Source organism: Pyrus communis, chromosome 17, assembly GCF_963583255.1.
Source record: "Pyrus communis chromosome 17, drPyrComm1.1, whole genome shotgun sequence".
In the NCBI taxonomy this organism is placed as follows: Eukaryota; Viridiplantae; Streptophyta; class Magnoliopsida; order Rosales; family Rosaceae; genus Pyrus; species Pyrus communis.
In genome coordinates this window covers 4245946-4271580 of record NC_084819.1, presented here as the reverse complement: position 1 = coordinate 4271580, position 25635 = coordinate 4245946, and the positions used below count along the sequence as shown (strand labels likewise).

Below are 25635 nucleotides of genomic sequence, written 5' to 3'. Positions count from 1 at the left end.
TTGGTAGTGTTAAGAAAAATTAGTCTTCATGCACGTGCAGAAGATATTTTTTGAATTATGACGTGCTACGCGCTATTTACACGTTTTAAATGTTTTTATATGCATAAATTGACAAAAGGAAAATCAAGTATTTAAAGTAAATGAATAGTCCTAGATCATGTTAGAAGAAACCCTTCATAAACTAATTAAAACAGCTGAATTCATATAATAAAATCGGTCTCTATAGAATTTACATAAGAATAGAGAAAATAATATTTAATAAACAATTGATTGAATTACATTATTGCTAGGAAACTAAACCCACCTACCTTCCCCTTAATGTAGATAATATTGTTTGTTAAAAAAAAAAAATTATTTGACAACTAATTTAATCACATTGTTATCCTCGTGCGAATGACCTTTTTTTATAACCGGCATTACACGTCTCTTAGACATTTTGAACGTATTTAAAAATAAATAAATTGAATCACATTATTGCTAGCATATTATGAGATACTAATTAAAAAAAAAATAAATAAACAAACAAACAAACCACAAAAAAATTAATTATAAAAGAATACTATTAAAATGATGAAAATGCCCTGCCTTATTTGATGCATTATTTTGGATGCTTTTGAAGTTTTTTGTCTTGGAAACATTTTTGTCCAAATATTTTTGTTAAAACTTGATGACACCAAAATCATTATTAACCTTTTCCATTAACTTTATATATAGACATATTTAAAAAAATGTATAATTAGTTCGATGCGTGTACGAGAGATCTTTTATTGTTTACGTGGATCATGGTTAGAAATTGCCGAACAATTATGATTGGTTTACCAATACTTTAAGTGTGTCCGACCTAACAACTTTCATTAGCTTTACACTCTGACCGTTGTCTCATTGTGCAATTATTAATGTGAGCTAGCAGCTATCATTAGCTTACATGAACAGCAACATGTCCTACCCTATAAATATCATCATGCACGGTGTACCTTTTCATTTCATGTTACCGGTGCAATATATTTGCATGGTTATTTCACTTTTCACGTGATTATATAATGCACACTTCAATACATTTTTTTATGTATTTCACTCATAATTATTGTGCCTAGCTCAATAATCTCTACCGTCTACCGTTAAGATTGGCTGAGGCGGATAAAGACGGTTGCGTACTTACATGATAAAGGACTTTTTAGCTTAGCGGTCCGGTTAACTTGTATTCCGAGTTCACGTTTTGCCTAAAACTCGGAGCATTTTCTCAACAACCCACTTATTCTGCACTAGACAAATACCACGCTCCATCGTGGACCCCACCCCAACCTACCCTTCCCCTGCCACCAGAGAAGGAGGAGAATGTCGAATTTATTGCAAGTCCCATTCATAATTTCAGTTTTTTTTCGAGAAATTTTTAGTTGTGACGGGAAGACAAGTGGTATGTGGTGAGAAATTTTATTTTTTAAATTACTAACATTTTATCACACATATCGTAATATTTGTATAGTGACATGTGATGTATCATTCCGTGTACCAATCACACTGAAAAATCTCTCATTCTCTTCACTCACTAGTCTCACTCAAATTATTAATTTAATTATTTTAAAGTTAAAAACCATAAACAGCGAAAACTATATCTGGCGACAGCTCCACTCCGATTGGCTCCCGCCCGATTGGGGTCCCACATGACGATCCACCCAACATTCCCCGATCACCCGACACGTGGTGGTCATATCCTCCCCTCCTCTCTACAGAATCTAAACGACCCAAACTCTAGATCTCCCTCCATATCGTTCTCCCATCCATCTCCAACTAAATTACCATAATACCCTCCTCCGTAATAAATATAAGCTTCTCTCTCCTCACTCTGATTTCGCACTAATACTCTCTCTCTCCGTCTCAAAGCTGAAGCTGAGTTAGCTAACCCAAGCCCGAACGAACGAATTTCAGGCGACATGAGTTAGCAATCAAAACCGAAAACCCTACTTCCACAGCCCTAGGTTTTTTCTCTTTTCAATTTTCAATTTTTATTTATTTTTCATTTTTTTTTGGGGTAGAATCGAAATTACCATGTTTGGGTGATTAATTTTGGGCATCGAAGGAGGAGGAGGAGGAGGAGGAAGAAGAAGAAGAAGAAGAAGAGATGTACAGAGAGCGCGGGGTGGTTGGGTCTAAGACGGCGGAGGTGTTGGGGCCCGCCGTTGATCGGAAGCAGCGGATCAACGACGTCTTGGACAAGCAGCTTGAGCGATTCTCGCCCTCCACTTCTAGGGCAATCAACGGCAAGGACAAGCCGCTTATCATGGGTGGGAAGCAGCCTCCCTCCGATCACAAAGACTCTCGCTCTGCCTCTCTCACCAAAACCAATTGCTCCGATGGTCTGAAATTTTCTTTCTTTCCTGCTTTTCATAGTCGTGTTAATTCGATTTTAGTCGCATTTGGTACCTTTTGTTTACTAATTTTTCATCTTTTTAATTTTTAATTTTTTTTGTGGGTTTCTCTTGAAAGAGGAGATTATAGATCGATTGTCTGCCTAGCATCATTATTAGGTTAAAAGTCTATGTTTTGCTTTGTTGCATTGAGTTTAAGCCTAGTTTGGAAGAAGAAGAAACATGGTATATCATAGATTTACCTTTTGATAAACCTCGAAGAAATGAACTGCATCTGGGTTGAAAGATAAAATTTTTACTTCCATAATATCAATTGGGTGTGTGCATAATAAGAAGCACGTATACTTCCAGTTTGGTCGTGTATTATGCGTCGGATACTTCCAGTTACAAGTATTCGGCATTTAGGATAGCATTACACTTTCAGATGCGATTTTAAGAGGAGAAAACTAATAGGAAACAAAGATTTAGTTCAAAGATGAACTTGAATTTGGATGTATTTATGTTAAAATGTGTTTTAAATTATATATTTTATTGTCGTATCCATGACATATTGTAACCTAGTTTGTAGAAATTTTACGTATCACCATGTCTTGGCGTATTGTGTCACTGTATCTGTATCCATGCTTCATATGCATATACTTGTTTTTATTCAATCGGGTGTGTGCATATACTTGTTTTTATCCAATCAGGTGTGTGCATATACTTGTTTTTATACGATGGGTATCCATTTAGGAATTCTATTATAGCACTTGACAATGCGTATTACGGATAAGCATTCTGTTTTTACCCATTGAAGCTTGTTAGTGGTATTTGAATCAAACTTTGTTATATAGAGCTAAAACTAAAGTATGTCCTTCGCTGTAGAAGTCCGCCCCAAATTAAATGCCATTGTCTTATTTCTTTAGCAAGCTTATCAATAGAAGAAAAGCTGTAATTTTGAGGCCCATTTAGATGGTTATTCAGTCTGCTGTCCCATCCCTTCCCTCACATGATTTTACAGTCCTTTAAACCACCACCAGGCCCCGAATCCAGAGGCTACTGGGCATTTGGGATATTTGTTTGAACTTTGGCAAGAGTCGGTCATTGTAGTAGAATTAGGTTTTTGTAGGGAGTAATACTAAACAGTTAGGTGTTCAGTCACATTTTGTGATATTGAACATCTATTCGTGTTGATCTAGAGTTAATATTGTTGTCTCAACATGAAGACATCTTTGTTATTGTAGTCTGGATGTGTCCCTTTTGTATAAGGAGCAATGTTGATAAACCATAACAATAGTTTTCATCATTAAAATCATTGACGTATGTGATTTGTGGAACTCTAGTAAAATTTGATTTATAACTAGAAGGTATATTGATAGATAGAAGATACCAGTTCTGTAAATTTACTGATTGGAATGTATCTGAATTGGCTGTAGAGGAATCTGAGACAGACAGTGAAGAGTCAGATGTTAGTGGTTCCGAAGGGGATGACACATCTTGGATCTCATGGTTTTGCAATTTGAGAGGAAATGAATTTTTCTGCGAAGTCGATGATGATTACATACAAGATGATTTTAACCTCTGCGGGCTAAGCAGCCAAGTGCCGTACTATGATTATGCACTTGATTTAATTCTGGATGTTGAATCTTCTCACGGTCAGTATATGTTTTGGTTTATTGTCTCGTTTGATGACAACTATGGTGTTAATGACATTATATTAGATATTATGTTTCTTATAAAGTAAAAATAAGTTTGTTATGCATTGGCCCATGTGTATTTTTTAATGCAGCTATATGATTAAACTGTATTTTTTGCTAGAACTCTTTCCGATTACATCAGAATATTGATGTCTGCTTTCGTGAAATTTTTTCTTTCCCCAACTTAATAATAAAGTATGATTTTTTTAAGACCCAATAAGGTACTCTTAAAAGCCCTTATTTAAAAAAAGTTCCAACTTAATTTTACCCTCTTGAAAAAAATTAGAAAACAAAAATTGAAAATGAAAAGAAGAACCCTCTTGCCCTCTTTCCCCCCCTGTCCCCCTATCCCTCTCTCCCTCATGTGCTAACCATGGTGTTTCCGTGGTCAGTGGTAATGTTTCTGGTTGCCAGTGGCCGCTGAGATTTATAATTCTTACTTTTTAAAGGCTGGAAAGAATACTAATAGAAGAGGTAAGATTCCATTTGTTATTTTCGAGAAAAGAACGTAGAGAGATATTTTGGATACAAGTAGACAACCCAGTTTTAGAATATATGACAATATTTGTGTTCCTTGATCACCCATAAGATTGTTTGCCAATTTTGATATATACATTGGGCAGGTGATATGTTCACAGAAGAACAAAATGAATTGATTGAATCAGCAGCAGAGATGCTTTATGGTCTCATTCATGTTCGATATATATTGACAAGCAAGGGCATGGCTGCCATGGCAAGTTTCTTTTCTTGATTGTCTGTTTGACAGTTTCATTGCTTATTGACTGTAAAATTTGGAAACTTAGAATTGGGTTATTGGATCTACAGCTAGACAAGTACAAGAACTATGATTTTGGGAGATGCCCTAGAGTTTTCTGCAGTGGACAACCCTGCCTCCCAATTGGCCAGTCGGATATCCCACGGTCCAGCACTGTAAAAATATACTGCCCCAAGTGTGAAGATATTTACTACCCTCGATCAAAGTATCAAGGTAGTATCCTTTATATCATTGAACCTATATTTACAATTGCTGGCTGCATATAAGCAGCTGGTTTGTTAAGATGCTGCTCACAGAATTTTCTTTCATGCCTTGCCATATATTTTTATTTATTTTTTGTTCCTTTGCTGGTTGGTATCTAGATGTCCCGTAAGCATTAATCTCTTGTCTAGGTTGAGCTGGGGGTTTCTTTAATTTAAATTCAATTTGTAGGTTTTGTCCTGAGAGGTATCATACAGTAAGTTATTTTTGTCTTCTAATTCACTTGCATCAGTAGGCGTTATGGGTGTCTGTTTGGAGAGTATTACATGTTGTGCAGTGGGGAGGTCTTAGGCTGCTTCCTTTGTGCATAGTTAAGCATCGATTAATTTAAGCAACTTCATTTTGTCATCTGGGAACATTGTTAGTTTCGTACTGATATCTTCTGTTTATTCTTGAATTTTGTTAAAAAATATGAATTTACTGCATACTTTGTTCGTACTTGTGTTTATCAGTATCCTGCCTTGTGCTTTGTGATCTATAACATCATTGAGGGCCGTGGCTCCTTTTGATGGTCGGACACAATGCTCACTAGTTATGCTTGCATTAATTTCTGAGTTACTTAACTCTATCTAGACATTGATGGAGCCTATTTCGGAAGCACATTTCCGCACCTCTTCATGATGACATACGGCCACCTGAAGCCACAGAAAGCGTCACAGAGTTATGTTCCTAGAGTGTTCGGATTCAAGCTTCACAAGCCATGATGCTGAAATTTCAAGCTTCAGCCAGGGCTTTCATGTGAGACTTACTCCCCTCTGTCAGTAATGTTCTCGAACGCGGGCGGACTTACTTGTCCGTTTGGCTTTAGTATCAATAATTACGTTGTAGTGGCTTCTGCCGGACTTGTTTTCTTCGTTTTCTTATTAGCTAAAGCGGGATTATTGGCGCTCCGAGAATAGCTAGTTCATCTCTACAATTTTCTTGTGTCTTGAGAATTGTATCGTGTAGTCTCTTAATATTCTTGTCTAATAGCACAGCAGTAGGATTATATACGCACTTAATTGTTGGAATATAGCATCATATAATTTTAGGGGTGTGATATCCACACATCTCATTTTACTTCTTACACCTTTTTAATTTTTGGCTGTCAGATCGGATGAATTGAAGAAGATCAATGGACATAAATTATCAAGGGGTGTGTGAGATGTAAAATGGGGTGTGTGGATAGCACACCCCTAATTTTATACCCTCTACATTCGGATATTTTTTGTACGCACTGGATGTGTTATTCTGCTTTTGAATCGTATTTCATACGCACTTGTATGAGATGTTGGTATATATTTTTGGTGTGTAATTTGCAAGGGGACATCTATGCTGCATGGATTCTGAATTGGAAGGTTGGGAGCCCTCTTTTGTCTGTTAGTCGGAAGTGATTTCTGCACTCTTTTCTTTTTCATTTGCACTCGCTTTTTTGGAGTAGGATTCTCTCTTCTTTTTTCTCTCTCTTTATATTTGAACGGTCACGATTAAATTACGTGAAATTTCATGAAATTCTATAGAGGGTGCAAATGAAGGATTCTCTCAATCATGGCACTAAATCCACAGAAAATCTTTTTTCTTCATTTGCACTCTTCACAGAATTTCAAGGATTTATGCATCCTTCGATTGAAATTGATTTTTTGCAAGAATAATCTATACTTAAAAAATAGATTATTCGGATCGTTAAATTTAATGGGATGTGGGCTCTGCAATTAATCCTCACTTTTTGAAACAAGGAGATCCCGTCTTCCTGACCTTAAATGAATCATTTTCCCCATAACGTTATAAAAACTTGCAATTTGTTTAAACAAATATTTATATTCACTATTGAAAATCGCAATGCCACATTAGCAAAATTAACATTTCACTCAACTTAGATGAAGAAAAGGGGTAAATTGGAATACAAAAGAAGAGTACATGTGATAAAGTGAGACAAAATAGAATGTACGTGTAAACCGAGATTTTGTAAAGAGTATGCGGGCACAAATTAAAATGTTTTTTTTTCTTCTTATTTGTTGGAAATTATTATTGCGGTCAAAAATCTCATTGTGCACTTCTCACAAATGTATATATTTTTTTCTTTCCAAATGTAATGCTTAATTAGTTTTCCATCAACCGGCTAAGGTAAATTCAAACGTTTCACTTCAACATTCGAAAGAAAATATCATTAGTTTAATTTAAAATTAACGGAAAACTAATGAAAAATGTTTGAAAACTTTGAGTTTTAAAGATAAGGACAAAATAAAGGGTAAAGTAAATAGTACCATGATTGACTTTTTAGTGTAAAAATGTTTGAAAACTTTGAGTTTTAACGATAAGGACAAAATAAAGGGTAAAGTGAATAGTACCATAATTGACTTTTTAATGTAAAAATATGATTTTTCATTAAAGTGAACAATATCATAAATTTTTTGTTAAAATTCTCATTTAATTAATTGGTTCCAACAATTTTTTTTCTTATCATAAAAACCAGTCATCAATAATGTAGTTTAGTACAGCAATGCAGTGACGTTGTAAAAGACTAGTAAATTATTTAGTTTTGCAAAACATCAATTTCAAATTAAATAACTAATTAATCAGCACCAATCAAACGTTACGATTGTCAAAGTTAACAGACGGCAAGACGGAAAACCGCAAACGTCAATCGCCACTCCGCAGTACATCTGATGATATCCGAACTCTTCCTCTGCAAAAATATCAATATACTAAAAAAAAAAAAAAAAAAAACAAACAAACAGTCAGCAATTATCCACTCGGGCTTTGCCACTTGTTTCGCTTCCTTCAAATACAAGAAAGAATGGTGGTATTTCAGAAAATATCCTAAATCCAGGGGCTTTGTAGAGAAGAGGAAAGACCACCCCAGGTCAGTTCTGGCTTCTGCAGATAAACCAGACATGAAAACCAGAGAAAAGCAACAAGAAACAGCAACACATCACACAGATATCCACCATTTGCTCTGATCTCAGAAACCCAGAAAGTCACAGAAGAGAGAGAAAGCTAGAGAGAGAGAGAGAGAGAGAGAGAGAGAGAGAGAGAGAGGAAGAAGAAAATATGTGTCTGTAAATGCAATTCAACTCAGATCGGAAGAGGAAAGGAAGGCAGAAAAGCAGAATCTGAGAGGAATCAATTCCTCATCAATTTCAAAAGCACTTTTAAATTCAAACCCAAATGTTAATTGTTCAAATACCCACTTAGTTCTACATGTTATCACCAAACCAAACCACCAACTTGATCATTTCCAAGCAACCCAGACCCGGAAATCACCAAGCCCAGCAGCACAATCCCACCAAATTCACACCCAATTCAAATTCCATGAGGAACCCATCTCTTACAATCCTGCAATGAACCACACACCTTCCACTTTATCCCACTCTCCCACACTCTCCTCTCTCCACCACCACCCGATTCACTTCCACCGCCATAGCCACACTGCTTTCAATTCCGGCCCTTCTTCTTCCTCTTCTTCTTCGTTTCTGTATTCTGCTTCACTTGCAATCATTCCCTTCGCCACCCGATCACTGGTTCTGAAGCTTTTCCGCCATTTCCGCTGTGCCCATTTGCTCAGAGTCCACTGCCGCTTGATTGTCCTCTTCTTTTTGCCTTCCCTTTACTTCATCACCAGTTCCCGCCGCTCTTTCGCTCTCGATTTCCTCTCTGTGATCGCTTTCTCGGCGGCCCTTTTGATTTCTCTCAACATTGCACTTCCCCGTTTTGTTTCGACTCGGTTGTTTCTTTCCCGCTCTTTGCCAATCAAGCTTTGTTCGTCTTCCTGCGTCTCTAAGCCCGCTCAGCCTGTTCTTTGGTCAATTGGGTCGAAGCCAAAGTTGGACAAAAAGCCGAATTCGGGGTCTTGGGTGCAGGTGTATAGTAATAAGGATGTTTATGAGGGTGAATTTGATAAAGGAAAATGTTCAGGAAGTGGGGTTTATTACTATCATATGAGTGGGAGGTATGAAGGTGATTGGGTGGATGAGAAGTACGATGGTTATGGTGTGGAGACTTGGGCCAGAGGTAGCAGGTATCGCGGGCAGTATAGGCAGGGCTTGAGGCATGGAATTGGGGTGTATAGGTTCTTCACCGGTGATGTTTATGCCGGAGAGTGGTCTAATGGGCAGTGTCATGGGAGTGGCATACATACTTGCGAGGATGGAAGTCGGTATGTTGGGGAGTTTAAGTGGGGTGTCAAACATGGACTTGGTCATTATCAATTCAGGTAAAAGCTTACTGTCTTCCTTAACATATATGAAGCGAATGGATATGTGTTTCGATTTCCATGTTCTTGTCTATGATATTGATGTTTGGAATTGAACACTGATTCATCTAGTTGCCTTGTTGTTCTATGTGGTATGGTAGGGTTTTAGTTACACAGTACTAGGATGACCGATTTGAAATGTTTGTGTACCTCTCTCAGTTACTAGGTTGTTAAGATATTAAGTCAATTATGTGGTGTTGTCATCTGGTATGCAATTTTTGGGCTAGCTAGGTCTAAATAAGGTTTGAGCCCTTGAGGTATCATGTGCTTAATGGAATTGTTATACAGTTTGCACCAAGTTTAGAGACTGGTTGATTTTTGTCTCTGTAGTTAAGTATTTGTTTTTACGTTCAATTGTTTATAGATGCTCCGTGTCAAGTCAGTCGGGCCTTCAGTTGGATTTTTCGTTGTTCTTTTGCATAATTACCAAAACAATCAAGGGTGGAGGTTATTAGGGTTCAAATGTGGGTTATGGCTAGCATCATATTAGAGTACATAGATTAAATGGTCAGCATCATGGTATTTGGAACAATCTCATACTTTTTTTGCTATTTCATTCTCCGGCACATTATCTACAGGGTCTCAGTAATCTAATATTTAGTTTATATGTTAATATAAACAAGACACTTTGGATTTTGACTACTGTTCTTATACTTGGTTAAATTCGAAAGGAAAACTGATCTAGTTTCGCTCCTTTCAATTTCATATACATGTGTGTGGGCGCTTGCATCTGTGTTTGTCTCACACATGTTAAGAATACTTGTTCCTCTGATATGCTAGTGAAAGTTAAATTCGCAAGCACAGGGCTGATTTGGTATATATGATAACGCAGAAATGGTGACACATATGCTGGGGAATATTTTGCGGACAAGATGCACGGTTTTGGAGTATATCAGTTTGGGAACGGCCATCGATATGAAGGAGCCTGGCATGAAGGTAGAAAGCAGGGACTTGGCATGTACACTTTCAGAAATGGGGAAACACAATCTGGTCACTGGCAAAATGGGGTGCTAGATATTCCCAGTGCACAAAATACCCAACCTGGATCTTCTTATTCTGCCAACCATGCCAAAGTGCTTAATGCAGTCCAGGTAATTGTCTTTTATGTCCTTGTGGTATCAGTATTTCATTGGAACAAATTCTACTGTAAATATGTTGGTCTACAACCATAAATATTTAGTAGGTAAATATCGTTTTGATTTGCTTAACGTGTTTTGTATTGTATGTTGTTGACTTGATTATCAATTCAAGTTTACAGACATTTGATTTTAGGTAAATATCGTACTGAAAAACTGGAAATAATTCTTTTATTTTTTGACATCAACCATGATAGCATTTTTGTTGTAGTTTGTTGGAAGTTTGTGTATAGATGAATTATTCCAACGCCCACTACAGATTTCATCAGTCATTAGAGTTAGACCGCTGTTGTTTTTTTTTTTTGACCTTACGCTACCTGAGCTTTTCCTCTAAAATGACAGTTCTGCAATAGAATTACTCGGTGTTTATTTACATGAAGACTGAATGCAAAACCTTAATTATTTGATTTGAACAAGCACTTACCAGTTACCGCAACTATATGAGTTTCTTACTGAATACCATCTTATGAGCAGGAAGCACAGAGAGCTGCTGAGAGAGCATATGCAGTGGCCAAAGTAGAAGAAAGGGTGAACCGAGCTGTAGCGATAGCTAATAAAGCAGCAATTGCTGCACGAGTTGCGGCTGTAAAGGCTGTGCAAAAACAAGTACACCCATTGTAACAATGACAGCAGCGGCACTACCCGCATTCACCTGATGTTCCGATCAATCACCCATCATGATTGTGTGACAAAGCCACACAAGCAAAACTACCGCGTAAATCAGTGAATGGGTTTGTTTTTCTTCTCTTCTACTTGGTGTCTTTGCTCCTGCAATTATTTTGATGGGGAATGCGAGGTACATACCTGGAACCACATTCAGTCAACTATAGTTATGGCTGATTGAGGAGCAGGCCGGTTTTCGCCTTTTTTTTAACCTTCTGGCCTTTCAGCAATATGTACATATGATGAGTAAGAGTGCAAGTTATAGACCAAGGTTTGTGATTCTACGTTTTTGCTTCCTATTGTAAACGTTACTGGTTATTGTTATATATGTAATTTTGCCTGGATGAACTCGAGCCATGAATATTCTATAACGACTTTGTATTCGATTGGGGTGTGATATCCACACTCCATTTTACTTCTCACACATTTTTAATTTTCGACCATCGGATCGGATGAATTGAAGAAGATTAACGGACATAAATTATAAATGATGTGTGACAAGTAAAATAGGATATGTGGATAGCACACCCCTATTCGATAATAAGTACGAAATACATCAAAAAGAAAATTAATACAAGATCATATTTCCGTTTACACATTGTAGGATTGACAACTAGGGGGTTTTTTTTTTTTTTTTTTTTTTTTAGGTCGATTGATTGTCAACTAGTTAATGTAGTTAAATTCATAGAACTGGTTTTTCCTTCATCTACGGCGTTCATCAATTATAATCTAATAAGATAAAGCCAATCCGCATCCGGTTGTTGGATTGAATGGTGAGTTTTCCAATCCAATCCACTCCGACTAGAGTTGAGGGCCTCGTTAGGTCTCTAGGATTGGATCTGAATGAATAACTCGCTATGTTTCAAGTAATAACGAGGATAGAGGTGGATGGGTCTTCAGTTCGAGGGGATTAGGAGAGAGTTGTGCTGGCGTTTTCAGACTTTCAGTATCATCACCGTTTGGTTTCATAACAATCCGATGTCGTAAGAGTAGCTGCGCCAGAAGCAGCAAATGGATTGCGGCACCTGACCATTACAGAGTTGGTATACGATAGCAAGACATGCGAACATTAAAGACGGAAAAAAGAGATTGCGGCACCTAACTCGGTCTCCATGGACTACCGTGGCATCCGATTGATCCGGTCTCCATGGACTGCCATGGCATCCGACAAATCGAAGACCATTGAGAGCGGTACAAGTTTGCCGTTGTGACTTTGGTGCCACTTCGTCAAGGCCCCTAGAAAACGACCCTTCTGCAGAATCTACTTGTTCATTGCTCAAGGGCGGCAGTTTGAGTCACATGATCCGTCCGAGTTTAGTTCAGACCGACGTCAGAGTTTAGTTCAGACCGACGTCAGCGTTTGATGTATTGCCGTGCAGGTCACTGTTGGATGCAAAGCTAAAGAGACCAGAGCTGCACAGGGTTGGATGCAAGCTTAAAGTTTGCGCTCAGCAAAAGAGATGACATAACTTGCAGTATCAAACAGAAATCCAGAAACAATTAAATTGCACTCCGAATTCAAAGATGGCCGCTAAAATCTCATATTAAACATACTACAACGAGTCAACATTTTCATCTAACTTGTTCGAAACAATATAACAAAATAAAAGGAGAACCACATCCCCAAAACTGTTTGGAATATCCATAGCTGCAAATGCTCAAAACGTAGTAGAGGTCAACAACAGCAGGCTTAACTCTCGGTTTGCTCCCTCAGCCTTCTAATGGTGCTCCTAACCGTCACAGCACTAGCAGTGCTGTTTAAAAATACGGAAGTATCATTTAGTTAATCACGCGAACAGAAAATTCAAGAAAAATGAGACAGCAGCGAAAAAGGGTTCTTACTTCAAAGTATAGGCACCGCCTGCCTTCACTTTTCCGCAGTCCTTGCATCCCCAAATTCCAACGGCCTTTCTCTTCACAGCATACTACATGGAAATGAAAAATTTAATCATGTTTCCTCAGACTAGAGAGACAAATAGTTGACAAAATACAACCACACTACCTTGCCACAGAATTCACAGAAATACTTGCTGTGCTGGCTAACTTCCATTTTCTTAATCTGCTTACGCAGACTGGCACCGTAACGAGTTCCTGTAATAAGAGGCGGATGACAGAATCGTAAACACTTCAATCCAGAATCAGATCAAAACGTCACAAATGCGAAACATATCTACTCAAAGAATTTCTTAACAAATCTGAATGTTGTATTGTTGTGCATAATTTCCACCAAAACTATTTGACACACATGAACACACATTTCCCTTACCAACGAAACTAAAACAGAAAACGAACAAAAACAAAAGACGGTTCAATTTCCAATCCCAAATTCGGTTTTACATACCACATATTGGCTGCGAGGTAACTATAACTAGCTCTTGTATTGCAAAAATGAAAATCAATTATTCAGGCATACAATCACAACATAAACCGCGTCTCGGCCAAGTTAAACCTACTAGAGCAAATAAATTTCACACCGATACACGACCATGAGACAAGCAATTAAATTTATAGAATAATGAGTAATTTCACAGATCGCAACATAACAGAGAACAGATTGCATTACAACAAGAGCATTAAGATTTAAGTAAAACAAATGGAACTTAACTTACCATATTTCCCAACAATACCGGCCTTCTTCGTCCTCTTAGTCTGAAACACACAAAACATTCATTTCTTATAAACACAGCGGACATAATTACCAAATCAACATAACTTTTGCTTGTTTAGAGGTAGCTCAAAACACCCAACTATTTTTTATCGTTTAATTCCACAAAAAATATAAGCCCATATCACCACAACATTTTCCCAGAAAACTAAAACAACAAACAAATTTCTGAGGAAACAAACAGTGGATGGATTCATACATTTACATATATATATATATAGAGAGAGAGAGAGAGAGAGAGAGAGAGGAAGAGAGAATAAAGCAATACCATTGTTGTGGATTGGAGGGTCTGCTGGCTGTGAAGGGCTGAAGCGGCTGGTACTTTCTTCTTCTCAGAGCAAATAGAGAAACCCTAATTTGCTTTGTTCGGATTTATAGAGCCCCTCAAAAGGAGCAAATGGGCCAACTTTAAAACGGGTCATACCAACTGGGTCCATAATTAATAATGGGTTGGTTAAAGGCCCAAACGCAGAGAGAAAATTCTCAGAATCTAACCAAGAGATTTGAATGTGTTTTTATAAAGAGTAATGCTAGGAAGATAAAATTCACAAACTAAATTATGTATCATTAATGAGCACGTTTATCAACACATAAATAATAAACTAATATTCAACTTTTATGTTCTTTAGTTTCTAAAATTTTGTCTCCAAATTTGATATCCTTAACATTACCCTTTTATAAATTATTTGCTTGTTGATACCATTCCTGACATGTTTGTGGAGAGATTTTGTTGTGGTGAATTAAGCAAATTGGTGGTTTAGCGTAATATTGATTGAATCTTTGACATTCACTACACCAAATCAAAAGAAAATTCTTGAATAAGGAGTTATGGGACTTGTTAATATGGGGTCTTTTTAAGATCCATTATAAATCAATAGGAGTCTATTTTCGTACTTAGATCCAAATAAATAACTCACAAAAAAGCTCGAAAGAACATAGAAGCTCAAGGATGACCCCGGTTCAAGTCTCCAGACAAAAAAAGTAGTGGTCGGTAACTTTAAATTAAGCACAGAAATGCATCATACCTTGCCCCTGGCATCAGACGCTGAGCTTAGGCCACTACTCTTAACCACCACCGACCACTACCTCCAAATCAGTGTTTAAAATATCGATCCAGGTGGAAATATTGATATGTAAATTTATGAAAATATTGATGGATATATCAATATCATTTTCCTTCGACAAAAATTAAGAAAAGTTGCCACGGGATGGATATATCAACTCATTCAAGTTTAGTTAAAATTAGAGAAAAATTTCTCAAAAAAATTCAAAAGTTTAGAATTGCAATGGGCTTTGGCAAAATTTCTATTGCGAATTGGTAAACATTGTAGATATTTATTGATTTTTTAGATATTTCAACGGAAATATCTACAATACACAAGTCTAATCCAAAGTACTACTCGCCAGAACCAAAAGCAAGAGATGACTAAAAGTGGGACTTGAAGCTTCCCGAAACTGTTAGTCTAGTTCTTCAACAAAAATTGCCACCAAAGCTTCAAGATCCAAGAAGCTTTACAATCCCATGTATTATTGGTGACAAAACATTTGAAAGGGCTTTGCTCGATTTAGGGGCAAGTGTCAGTCTTATGCCTTATTCTACATATGAACGTTTAAGCTAGAGGGAGATGAAACTTATTTCAATATCTTTGCAATTTACGAATCGCTCAGAGAAATACCCAAGAGGCATTATTGAAGATGTACTTGTCAAAGTTGATCAATTTATCCTCCCAGCTGATTTCATTATTTTGAACATGGAAGAAATGGAGATCAAAGATTGTGAACTTCCTCTAATCCTAGGTTGACCCTTCATGGCGACTACAAGTAGAAGATTGAAGTTAAATTTGGTTTAGTAACCATGACTATGCAAGATATTACTATTGGGTTTCAGATGTTCGAAGCTTTGATAAAATCATTGGGAGCTTAAGATTGTTTTAGTATTGATGTTGTGGATTATCTTGTCAAAAAGACTTTCATTAAGATAAGCATTGATGACCCTCTGGAAATATGCATCACACAACATGGCATGAAGTTTGAAAATGAAGAAAACGTAGTAGTTGAGGCAACACTCAATGCTGCAACCATCTACCCACTTAGATGGTAACCAAAGTTTGAAACTTTGCCTCCATAAACCAAAATTGTTTCGTCCATTATTGAGCCTCCAAAGCTAGAATTGAATCTTCTTCTTGATACGTTAAAATATGCATTCTTCTAAAACTCTTCTCGTCATTATAGCCTCTGATCTAAGTGCATGTAAGAAAGAAAAACTACTATGGGTACTAAGAGAACACAAAACAACCTTGGAATGGACAATTGCCGACATTAAGGGGATCAACCCCTTCTATATGCATGCATAAAATACTACTTGAATAGAAATCAAAGCCATCCATAGAAATCTCAAAGGCGCCTCAATCCTTACATGAAAAAAGTGGTGCGTGCTGAAATTTTGAAATTGTTGGATGTTGGGGTCATATATCCGATCTTTTCTGGCAAATGGGTGAGTGCAATACATGTAGTACCAAAACGATAAGGTATTACTGTAATAAAGAATGAAAAAAATGAATTGATTCCTCAGAGAACGATCATAGGTTGGAGGGTGTGTATTGATTACAGAAAGATCAATGATGCAACAAGAAACGATCACTTCTCTTATCCCTTCGTTGATTAGATGCTAGAGAGACCTACAAGAAATCAATATTATTGTTTTCTTGATGGTTATTCCGGTTACAACCAGATTGTAATAGCTTTAGAAGATCAAGAAAATACAACTTTCACATGCCCCTTTGGAACTTTCGCGTATAGACGAATGTCGTATAGTTATGCAATGCATTAGCGACTTTTCAAAGATACATGATGAACATTTTTTTTTTTTTTTGACATGGTGGAACGAATTATTGAGGTATTTGTGGGTGACTTTTTCGTCTTTGGTTCCTATTTTGATGAATGCCTCCATAATCTTACACTAGTGCTAAAACGTTGCCAAGAAACATGACCCGTCCCGTAGTGCCATCTATTGGTTGATTTGTTTCATCTTTGGGGGATTCATCCCTAAAGGAATATGACCTATCCCGTAGCACTTCTCTATTTTCATAGATGGAATCCACAAGAACCTTAAAAACATTGCAATCTTTTGTTTCCTATGAGAACTGTCTGTTAGTAAGCTTCTCCCATTTATCCTTCATGCGTACTCTTTGCATATGCTTCCACCTACCACCATAGGTTTCATCCTCTTCATCGTTTCTTCCATCAATTGACCCAGTTTTCTTTTTGTGAATATCATCATGCTTGTCAAACACCTTTTTTTCTCTACCATTTACGTATTCAATACCCTATTTTTCAATTCTTGGACTTATTTGTGAACAAGTTTGTTGTGCCACACTTTTAGAATTCTGGCCAAAATGAACAAGAACATCTTTCTTTCTATTAACTTCAGCATTTGTATCCAACCCAAGCCTTCTCTTTCTCGTTATACCAACATCCACTTTTCCATTTCCCTTCCTAACCTCACTATCATTAAAAGTCTCCCCTTTCACCTCAATGTTATCATCCTTAGCACATTCCCCCTTATCCCCTTTCCTACTTCCCTTATTAACCTCATTACAATTAAAGTTTTCCCCCCTCTTCACTTTAACATTCTCATTCTCGACATGTTTCCTCTTTCTCACTCTCTTACTTTCATTAAAATGTTGCCCTTTCTTTTCTCCTTTTCATTAACATATTCCCTTTCTTCATCTCAATATCACATTCATCAGTACATTGGCGCAGCTTTACCTCAACATCACTTTCATTGCTCTACTGGTCTTCTCCACGAGGTGAACTTGACTCCTTAAAAAACCCAGAATTTTCTGACTTTCCTAGGTCATAATCCTCATCATCTGAATGAACATTTTCCTCTTCACTAGACAAGAGTCTTTGTTTCATGTGAGCTATCAGAAGCAAAACATATTCCTCCTCCTTCTCATTCCTTGTCACCCAAATTAACCATGTTGGAATTATTATTCTCTAAATGAAGTGGACCAGATTTCTTAGTTTTCTTAGAGTCAAATTTAGATGTTTTTTCGTTCTTTGAGCCAACAATATGTACCACATCAAAATCCATTGGATCTTATAATTTTCTCTACACGAATCCTCACCATCATCAAACACATCTATAGATGAACCAGACCTCCATTTCTTAAATCCTTCACAAGATTTTCATTTCCGAACCTTTTCTTTGAGTTTAGCTTTTGTGGAAGGACCTGATGTGGCCTCATTGCCATCATCAAAATCATCTATAGACATTCATTTCTTGGAATCGTTACCAGATTTTTGTTTCCCAAGCATTTTCTTAAGTTTACTTGGTATTTAAGGACCTATATTGGCCTCCTTAGCCACATTAGAAACATCTAGTGATTCATAGGCTCTTATCTCATCATCACTCTCATCATAATCATCAACAAACACATACTCCATTGAACTTCCATACAACAATTTCTTCGAGCCATGAGTGGATTTTTGTTTTCAAACATCCTTCTCTTCCACATCTTTTACGGGTTGACTCACATTAGCCGACTCACCCACAAGATTATTCTTTCGGTTCTTGTCATAAAGCCCATTCCAGTACAACTCTTGACCTCACTTGATTCTATTTGCTAATGGCAAGCTCCTGTAATCCATCCTATCAACCTCAAAGATCCGCCTTTTTGACCCAAAACATAAAGAATCCCCAAAAAAGTCATCTTTTTGTTCACCAAAATCACAAAAAACACATGCACATAGACATACCTATAGATAAACACACAAAGAAAAGGAAAGAACATGAGGGAAAAAGAAGCAAGCTTTAACTTATTAACCACCAAAGATACAAACTTTTTCACCAAAGAAACGAAAAAAATCCATAAAGTTGTCTCTTTTATATCAAATCCGACACAAACATACATAAAAATTGTACAAAAACAGAAAACCGAGCAAGATGTAACCCAACTTAAAAACCCACAAAGATCCAAACTGTTTCGCACAAAAATTGAAAATCGTTAGAAAGTCATACTGCAAACAATGACTTTACGTACCTATGTCTGTACCATAGTCATGTTCCGAGACATTTTATACCAAAACTTACGTACCGATACATTTGTACTAAAACTTATGTATTGATCCAATTGTACTGAAACTTATGTACCGATACAATTGTACTGAAACTTATGTGTCCATACGCTTGTACCGAAACTTATGTACTAATGCATTCGTACCGAAACTTATGTACTGATGCAATCGTACCGTTATGGTCCAGAGCACTTTACTGCTTTGGCATGACCATATAGGACATCCCAAACATGACATGATGTGCCGTATCCTTAAATCATCACATGAGCATCATTTACCTTCTTACGTTGGATTCTCACCATGCAAAACGTGTTCTTTAAGGAAGTTGAATACTCAGCCCTCGATTACAAAGATTATTCATGACCCTCCTAAGTTCCTTCAGAGGATTCAAGGGGATATTTGTGGACTTATCCAACCAACATGCGGACCATTTAGATATTTTATGGTGTTAGTTGATGCATCAATACGATGGTCACATGTTTGCCTGTTGTCCACATTTTTTATAGGTTGACTCACACTGGCCGACTCACTCGCAAGATTATTCTTCTAGTTCTTGTCATAAAGCTCATTCCAGTATAACTCTTGACCTCACCTGGTTCTCTTTACTACTGGCAAGCTCCTGTAGTGCATCCTATCAACTTCAAAGATTCGCCTTTTTAACCCAAAACATGAAAATTTCCCAAAAAAGTCATCTTTTTGTTCACCAAAATCACAAAAAAAAAAAAAACATGCACGTAGACATACTTATATATAAACACACTGAGAAAAGGAAAGAACGTGAGGGAAAAAAAAGCAAGCTTTTAACTTATTAACCACCAAATATACAAACTTTTTCACCAAAGAAATGAAAAAATCCAGAACATTGTCTCTTTTATATCAAATTGGACACAAACATACACAAAAATTGTACAAAAACAAAAAACCGAGCAAGATGTAACCCAACTGAAAAACCCCTCAAAGATCCAAATTATTTCGCACAAAAATTGAAATCGTTAGAAAGTCATACTATGAACAATTACTTTATGTCAACCTACATCATTAGATCTGGTGGAACTAATCTCACAATAACTAAGAATAAAGTAAAACTTGTCCCAAAGTTCCTTTTCTTCTAGCTCAATTTTTGGTTTCTCCGGTATGCTTGATTGCTTTGATCCAAAACTAAATTTCAATGGAAGAGTGGTAGTGTCATCTACTCATTGATTTGTTTCATCTTTGGGGGCTTCTACCCAAAGGATCTGACTCTTCCCGTAGCACCTATCGATCCTCATATATGGAATCCACAAGAACCTTAAAAACATTGCAACTTGTTTCCCACAAAACTGTCTGTTAGTAAGCCTCTCCTCTTTATTCTTTGTGCGTACTCTTTGCATATCATTCCACCAACCACCACAGGTTTCATCATCTTCATCGTTTCTTCTATCAACAGACTCAGTTTTCTTTTTATGAATATCATCATGCTCGTCAAACATAGTTTTTCCTCTATCATTTACATATTCAGTACTCTCTTTTTTAATTCTTGGATTTGTTTGTGAATGAATTCTTTGTCCACACTTCTGGAATTCTAACCAAAATGAACATGAACATGAACATTTTTCTTTCTATTAACTTCAGCATTTGTATCCAACCCAAACCTTCTCTTTCTGTTCATACCAACCTCTATTTTCCATTTCATTTCCTAACCTCACCATCATCAAAGTCTCCCCCTTCACCTTAAAGTTATCATCCTCAACACATTTCCTTTTATTCATTTCCCACTTTCCATTTTAACCTTACTACCATTAAAGCTCACCCATTTCTTCACTTCAACATTCTCATCCTCGACGTGTTTCCCCTTTTCCACTCTCTTACTTTCATTAAAATGCTTCCCCTTCTTCACCTCTTCAACAAATTTCCCGTTTCTCTCTTTCTCAAGTCCCTTTTTACCATCCATTTGATTAGTGTTATAAACCTTCTTCACCACAACATTATCCTTAACAGTTTCCCCTTTTTCTGCTTCCCATCTTCCCTTTTCTTTGTTCCCTTTTATTAACATTATTCCCTTTCTTCACCTCAATATCACATTTATCAATACTTTGGTCTACCTTCACCTCAACATCACTTTCATTGTGCTAGTCTTCTCTACTAGTTGAACTTGACTCCTAAAAAAACCCAAATTTTTTTGCCTCTTCAAGGTCTTAATCTTCATCATCCGAATAAGAATTGTCATCTTCACTAGACAAGAGGTTCTCCGTTTCATATGAGCTATTAAGAGCAAAACCTCTTCCTCTTCATCTTCTCTTTCCTCTTCACCTAAATACACCATGTAGGAATAATTATTCTCTAAATCAAGTGTACCATATTTCTCAATTTTCTTAGAGCCAAATTTAGATGTTTTTTCATTCTTTGATCCAGCACTATGTACCTCATCAAAATCCATTGAATCACTATCATTTTCTCTACACGAATTCTCATAATCATCATACACATCTATAGATGAACTGGACCTCCATTTCTTAAATCATTCACAAGATTTTTGTTTTCCAACCTTTTCTTTGAGTTTAGCTCATTTGGATGAATCTGTTATGACCTTCTCACCATCATCAGAATCATCTATAGACATCCATTTCTTGGACTGGTTATTGGATTTTGGTTTCCCAAGCCTTTTCTTGTGTTTACTTAGTGCTAGTGGACTTGCATTGGCCTTCTCAGCCTCATCAGAAACATCCAGTGATTCATAGGCTCTCGCCTCATCCTCACTCTCATCATAATCATCGCCTCATCCTCACTCTCATCATAATCATCTATAAACACGTACTCCACTGAACTTCCAAATGATAATTTCTTTGAGCCATTAGTGGATTTTCGTTTCCGGGCATTCTTCTTTTCCACATCTTTTGCGGGTTGACTCACATTGGCCGACTCACCCGCATAATTATTCTTCCGGTTCTTGTCATAAAGCTCATTCTAGTACAACTCTTGACCTCGTCTGCTTCTCTTTGCTATTGGAAAGCTTATGTAGTCCATCCTATCAACTTCAAACCGTCCACTTTTTCTATCCAAAACATGAAAAATTCCCAAAAAGTCATATTTTTGTTCATCAAAATCACATAAACACATACACATTGACATACATATACATATATACACAAAGAAAAGGAAAGAACATGAGGGATAAAAGAAAATAGAAAACAAAGCAAGATGTAACATAACTGAAAACCCCACAAAGATCCAAACTTTTTCGCCAAAAAATTGAAATCATCAAAAAGTCAACTCATTTTCCTCGAATCACAGACGTGCACGCATAAAAATTACATTACACAAATATTACATTCGCACACACACACATATTTAAACACCCAAAAATAGCTAAAGATAGAGAAATAAAGATAAAGTGAGAGAAAGAGAGAGAGAGAGAGAGAGAGAGAAAAAAAAAAAAAAGGGAGAGAAACTTGCCTGCAACAATGGGGGAGGCTGCAAAGGGAAATGAAGACGAAGGAGATTTGTGGTAAAATTGGAAGAAGGGCACCAAGGGGGCAAAGTGTTTGAGAGCATGCACGCTAGAGTAAGAGAGAGTTTCGGCCCCTTGTCAATTTTTGGTCTTTTTTTTTCTTACTGTGTCAAGGGGAAAAAGTTTATGAAAGAAGGTCAAAATTAGGTGAAAACTCCACTGTCTCTGGGATACCAGGTCAACATTCCATATAAGTATACCAACCCAATCACAGCTGTCAACCACCTCTCCCACCTTTTCCTTTTCCTTTTCCTTTTCCAAGCGCAAACCCTTTGTCTTCCCTATTCTCTATGGCACTCACAAATCACAACCACAAGCCCTTCATTCCCCTTTCTCCTTAATTTTTCTCCCTCAATTAAAAATTCATGATCATTGGTCCCTTACTTCATCAAAACGTGCAGCTATAGTCCTTTTCGTCAACTCCGTTAGCACTTCCATCAAAATGAGTCAAGTGTGTGGCACATGAAGCTAAATCAATGGGCAAATATGAAAAATCAAATGAGAAAAATTGTAGCAATGATCCCTTAACTTTAACTCAATTGGAGAAATAGTCCCTCAACTTTAACCTAATTGGAGAAATGGTCCATCAACTTTAACCCAGTTGTAGTAATGGTCCTTCCAACATGACTCATTTTGACAGAATTTTGACGAAGTTGAGGAAAATGACTACAGATGTACATTTTGATGAGTTAAGGACCAATAGTCATGGATTTTTAGTTAAGGGACCATTGCTCTAATTGGATTAAAATTGAGGGACCATTGCTACAACTTTCTCTTTTTTTCCTATTACTTTTGATTGTTGTGCTGCTGGTGACTTTGCTTTGATCTTTTGTTTCCCTATGTGATATCTTATTAAACTACTTTAATTTATTGAAGGAGAAATTCGTACTCAAATACAAAAGTGCAATTCAGAATAGAAAATTCCAAGAGTGTCCAGTTTTGGTGCACCTAAAACGAATCTGAGGTTTTAAATTCCAAGGAAAAAGAAATTTGAATAGCAATAGGAATGCATATATACAAATTTTGTGCACCTCTACTTTCAGAACCCAAACTATAGTTTTGAGCAATTGTCGTTTATTGGTACGTTTTTTCTTATTGGATTCTTGGGTGCATTTCATCTTAAATGCTTAGGTACATTTGAAGGCACGGTGATGTTTTATTACAACCTTTAGCTTTAGGTACGTTAAGGCATAGATATTCAAAAATGCTAATTTACTATTTATTTTTACCATTATTTGTATCGTAAACAATAAATATTATTTGACAATTATTATTAAGTTCCCATAATAAAATATAAAAAAGGCATATATATATATATATATATCACATATTCTTCAATGTGCGTAAATTATATTTATATATATAAATGCATATTACGTACCTATGTCTGTACTGTAGTCATGTTTCGAGACATTTTGTACCAACACTTAAATACCGATACATTCGTACTAAAACTTATGTATCTATGCAATTGTATCGACACTTATGTATCAATACAATTGTACTGAAACTTATGTGTCTATATACTTGTACAAAAACTTATGTACTGATGCAATTGGACCGCTATGGTCCAGAGCACTTTGCTGCTTTGGCATGACTATAAGGGACATCCCGGACGTGACATGATGCGCCATATCCTCAAATCGTCACATGTGTATCATTTACCTTCTTACATTGGATTCCTGCCATGCAAAGCGTGTTTTTTAGGGAAGTAAAATACTCAACCCTCGATTACAAAGATTAGTCACAACCCTCCTAAGTTCCTTCAGAGGATTCAAGGGGATATTTATGGACTTATCCAACCAATATGCGGACCATTTAGATATTTTATGGTGTTGGTTGATGCATCGACACGATGGCCACATGTTTGCCTGTTATCCACACGCAACACTACATTTGCCAAACATTATAAAGCTAAGGGCTTACCACCCTGATTATTCGATCAAGTTGATTCGACTATATAACACTGGAGAATTTACGTCACAGACTTTTGATGATTATTGCATGTCAGTAGGGATTGATGTGGAACCTTATATACCCCATGTTCACACCCAAAATGGCCTGGCAGAAGCTTTCATAAAGCGCCTTCAATTGATAGCTCGGACTTTGGTTATGCAAACCAAACTGTCAGTATCTGCCTGAGACTATGCAATATTGCACGCAGTTATGCTGGTTCGCCTGAGGCCCATCATTACCCAACCTCATTCACCGTTATAGTTGGTTACTTGATACGAGCTTGACGTCTTGCATTTACATGTGTTTGGGTGCCCAGTCTGTGTGCCAATAGCGCCACCATTTTGTACCAGAATGGGTCCTCAGAGAAAAATAGGAATCTATGTCGGTAGGGATTGATGTGGAACCTTATATACCCCATGTTCACACCCAAAATAGCCTGGCAGAAGCTTTCATAAAGCGCATTCAATTGATAGCTCAGACTTTGGTTATGCAAACCAAACTACCGGTATCTGCCTGAGACTATGCAATATTGCACGCAGTTATGCTGGTTCGCCTGAGGCCCATCACTACCCAACCTCATTCACCGTTATAGTTGGTTACTTGACACGAGCTTGACGTCTCGCATTTACATGTGTTTGGGTGCCCAGTCTATGTGCCAATAATGCCACCATTTTGTACCAAAATGGGTCCTCAGAGAAAAAGAGGAATCGATGTCGATTATGATTTGCCATCAATTGTTCGCTATTTAGAACCCTTGACAGGAGATTGCTTTACTGCATATTTTTCGGATTGTCACTTTGATGAGACAGTCTTCTAGTCGTTAGGGGGACATAAGCATGCTAAAGTTCTTGGAGAATGCCGCGAATTGTCGTGGTATGCTTCCACTATGTCTCATTTAGATCCATGCACTGCTCAGTCTGAAACTGAGATGCGCCGAATTATAGATTTTCAGAGCATGCCGAATGCTGTTACTAATCTAACTAAGGTGACAAGATCACATATCCCGCCTGAGAAGGCCATGTTGGAATATATTAGTATTTTAGGTATTATATTGTTTGGGTTTTCTTATAAGTTTAGTTTGGGCCTAGCCTGTTAGTATTGGGGTTAGGTTTGTTCGCTATAAATATAATGCTTCGTAGCTCTGTGGAATAAGTCATTCACAATGTAGCCTCTTGGAGTTTTGTAGCTGTTTTGGCATTCTTTTTTGTTTAATAATATTCTATTTTATAGTCTTGTTTGTGACACACTCTGATATTCAACTTGGTATCAGAGTAGGTTAAATCCTTCGAGAATTAATCTGTTATGGGGTTGATATCGATTTGTTTGTTTGTTTGTTCAGT

At 37.0% G+C, this 25635-nt stretch overlaps 3 protein-coding genes across 5 annotated transcripts; 2 read left to right on the top strand and 1 right to left on the bottom strand.

Moving 5' to 3' along the window:
- Positions 1-1842: 1842 nt before the first annotated feature.
- LOC137722568 (casein kinase II subunit beta-2-like) lies at positions 1843-6290 on the top strand. 3 transcript variants are annotated; one of them, XM_068461603.1, is made up of 5 exons: positions 1843-2354; positions 3782-4000; positions 4681-4775; positions 4868-5033; positions 5652-6290. In XM_068461603.1, the coding sequence occupies exons 1-5, from the start codon at positions 2120-2122 to the stop codon at positions 5780-5782; spliced, it is 846 nt and encodes a 281-aa protein (XP_068317704.1). In that variant the 5' UTR covers positions 1843-2119; the 3' UTR covers positions 5783-6290. The 3 variants fall into 3 exon arrangements, with proteins under 3 accessions (XP_068317704.1, XP_068317702.1, XP_068317703.1); XM_068461601.1 differs by having other exon boundaries at positions 1844-2354; positions 4666-4775; XM_068461602.1 differs by having other exon boundaries at positions 1845-2354; positions 4666-4775; positions 4868-5030.
- Positions 6291-7901: 1611 nt separating this feature from the next.
- Positions 7902-11452, top strand: LOC137722905 (uncharacterized). Its single transcript, XM_068462022.1, has 3 exons — positions 7902-9270; positions 10142-10400; positions 10920-11452. The coding sequence occupies exons 1-3, from the start codon at positions 8399-8401 to the stop codon at positions 11064-11066; spliced, it is 1278 nt and encodes a 425-aa protein (XP_068318123.1). The 5' UTR covers positions 7902-8398; the 3' UTR covers positions 11067-11452.
- A 1176-nt stretch (positions 11453-12628) lies between these two features.
- On the bottom strand, positions 12629-14141 carry LOC137722468 (large ribosomal subunit protein eL43). Its single transcript, XM_068461474.1, has 5 exons — positions 14042-14141; positions 13718-13757; positions 13111-13199; positions 12951-13033; positions 12629-12862 (listed from the first exon to the last, which is right to left on the bottom strand). The coding sequence occupies exons 1-5, from the start codon at positions 14042-14044 to the stop codon at positions 12799-12801; spliced, it is 279 nt and encodes a 92-aa protein (XP_068317575.1). The 5' UTR covers positions 14045-14141; the 3' UTR covers positions 12629-12798.
- Between the last annotated feature and the right edge of the window lie 11494 nt (positions 14142-25635).

What these genes read in the sequence shown, in the direction of transcription:
- LOC137722468 (XM_068461474.1), bottom strand. An exon ending in TCTGTGAATTCTGTGGCAAG is followed by an intron (nt 13,034 to 13,110) that starts GTAGTGTGGTTG and finishes ATTTCCATGTAG; the next exon opens with TATGCTGTGAAGAGAAAGGC. An exon ending in GGCGGTGCCTATACTTTGAA is followed by an intron (nt 12,863 to 12,950) that starts GTAAGAACCCTT and finishes ATTTTTAAACAG; the next exon opens with CACTGCTAGTGCTGTGACGG.
- LOC137722568 (XM_068461601.1), top strand. Translation starts at nt 2,120, where the DNA reads ATGTACAGAGAGCGCGGGGTGGTTGGGTCTAAGACGGCGGAGGTGTTG. An exon ending in GGATGTTGAATCTTCTCACG is followed by an intron (nt 4,001 to 4,665) that starts GTCAGTATATGT and finishes TACATTGGGCAG; the next exon opens with GTGATATGTTCACAGAAGAA. An exon ending in TCGATCAAAGTATCAAGGTA is followed by an intron (nt 5,034 to 5,651) that starts GTATCCTTTATA and finishes AACTCTATCTAG; the next exon opens with ACATTGATGGAGCCTATTTC.
- LOC137722905 (XM_068462022.1), top strand. Translation starts at nt 8,399, where the DNA reads ATGAACCACACACCTTCCACTTTATCCCACTCTCCCACACTCTCCTCT. An exon ending in CTTGGTCATTATCAATTCAG is followed by an intron (nt 9,271 to 10,141) that starts GTAAAAGCTTAC and finishes ATGATAACGCAG; the next exon opens with AAATGGTGACACATATGCTG. An exon ending in AAGTGCTTAATGCAGTCCAG is followed by an intron (nt 10,401 to 10,919) that starts GTAATTGTCTTT and finishes TCTTATGAGCAG; the next exon opens with GAAGCACAGAGAGCTGCTGA.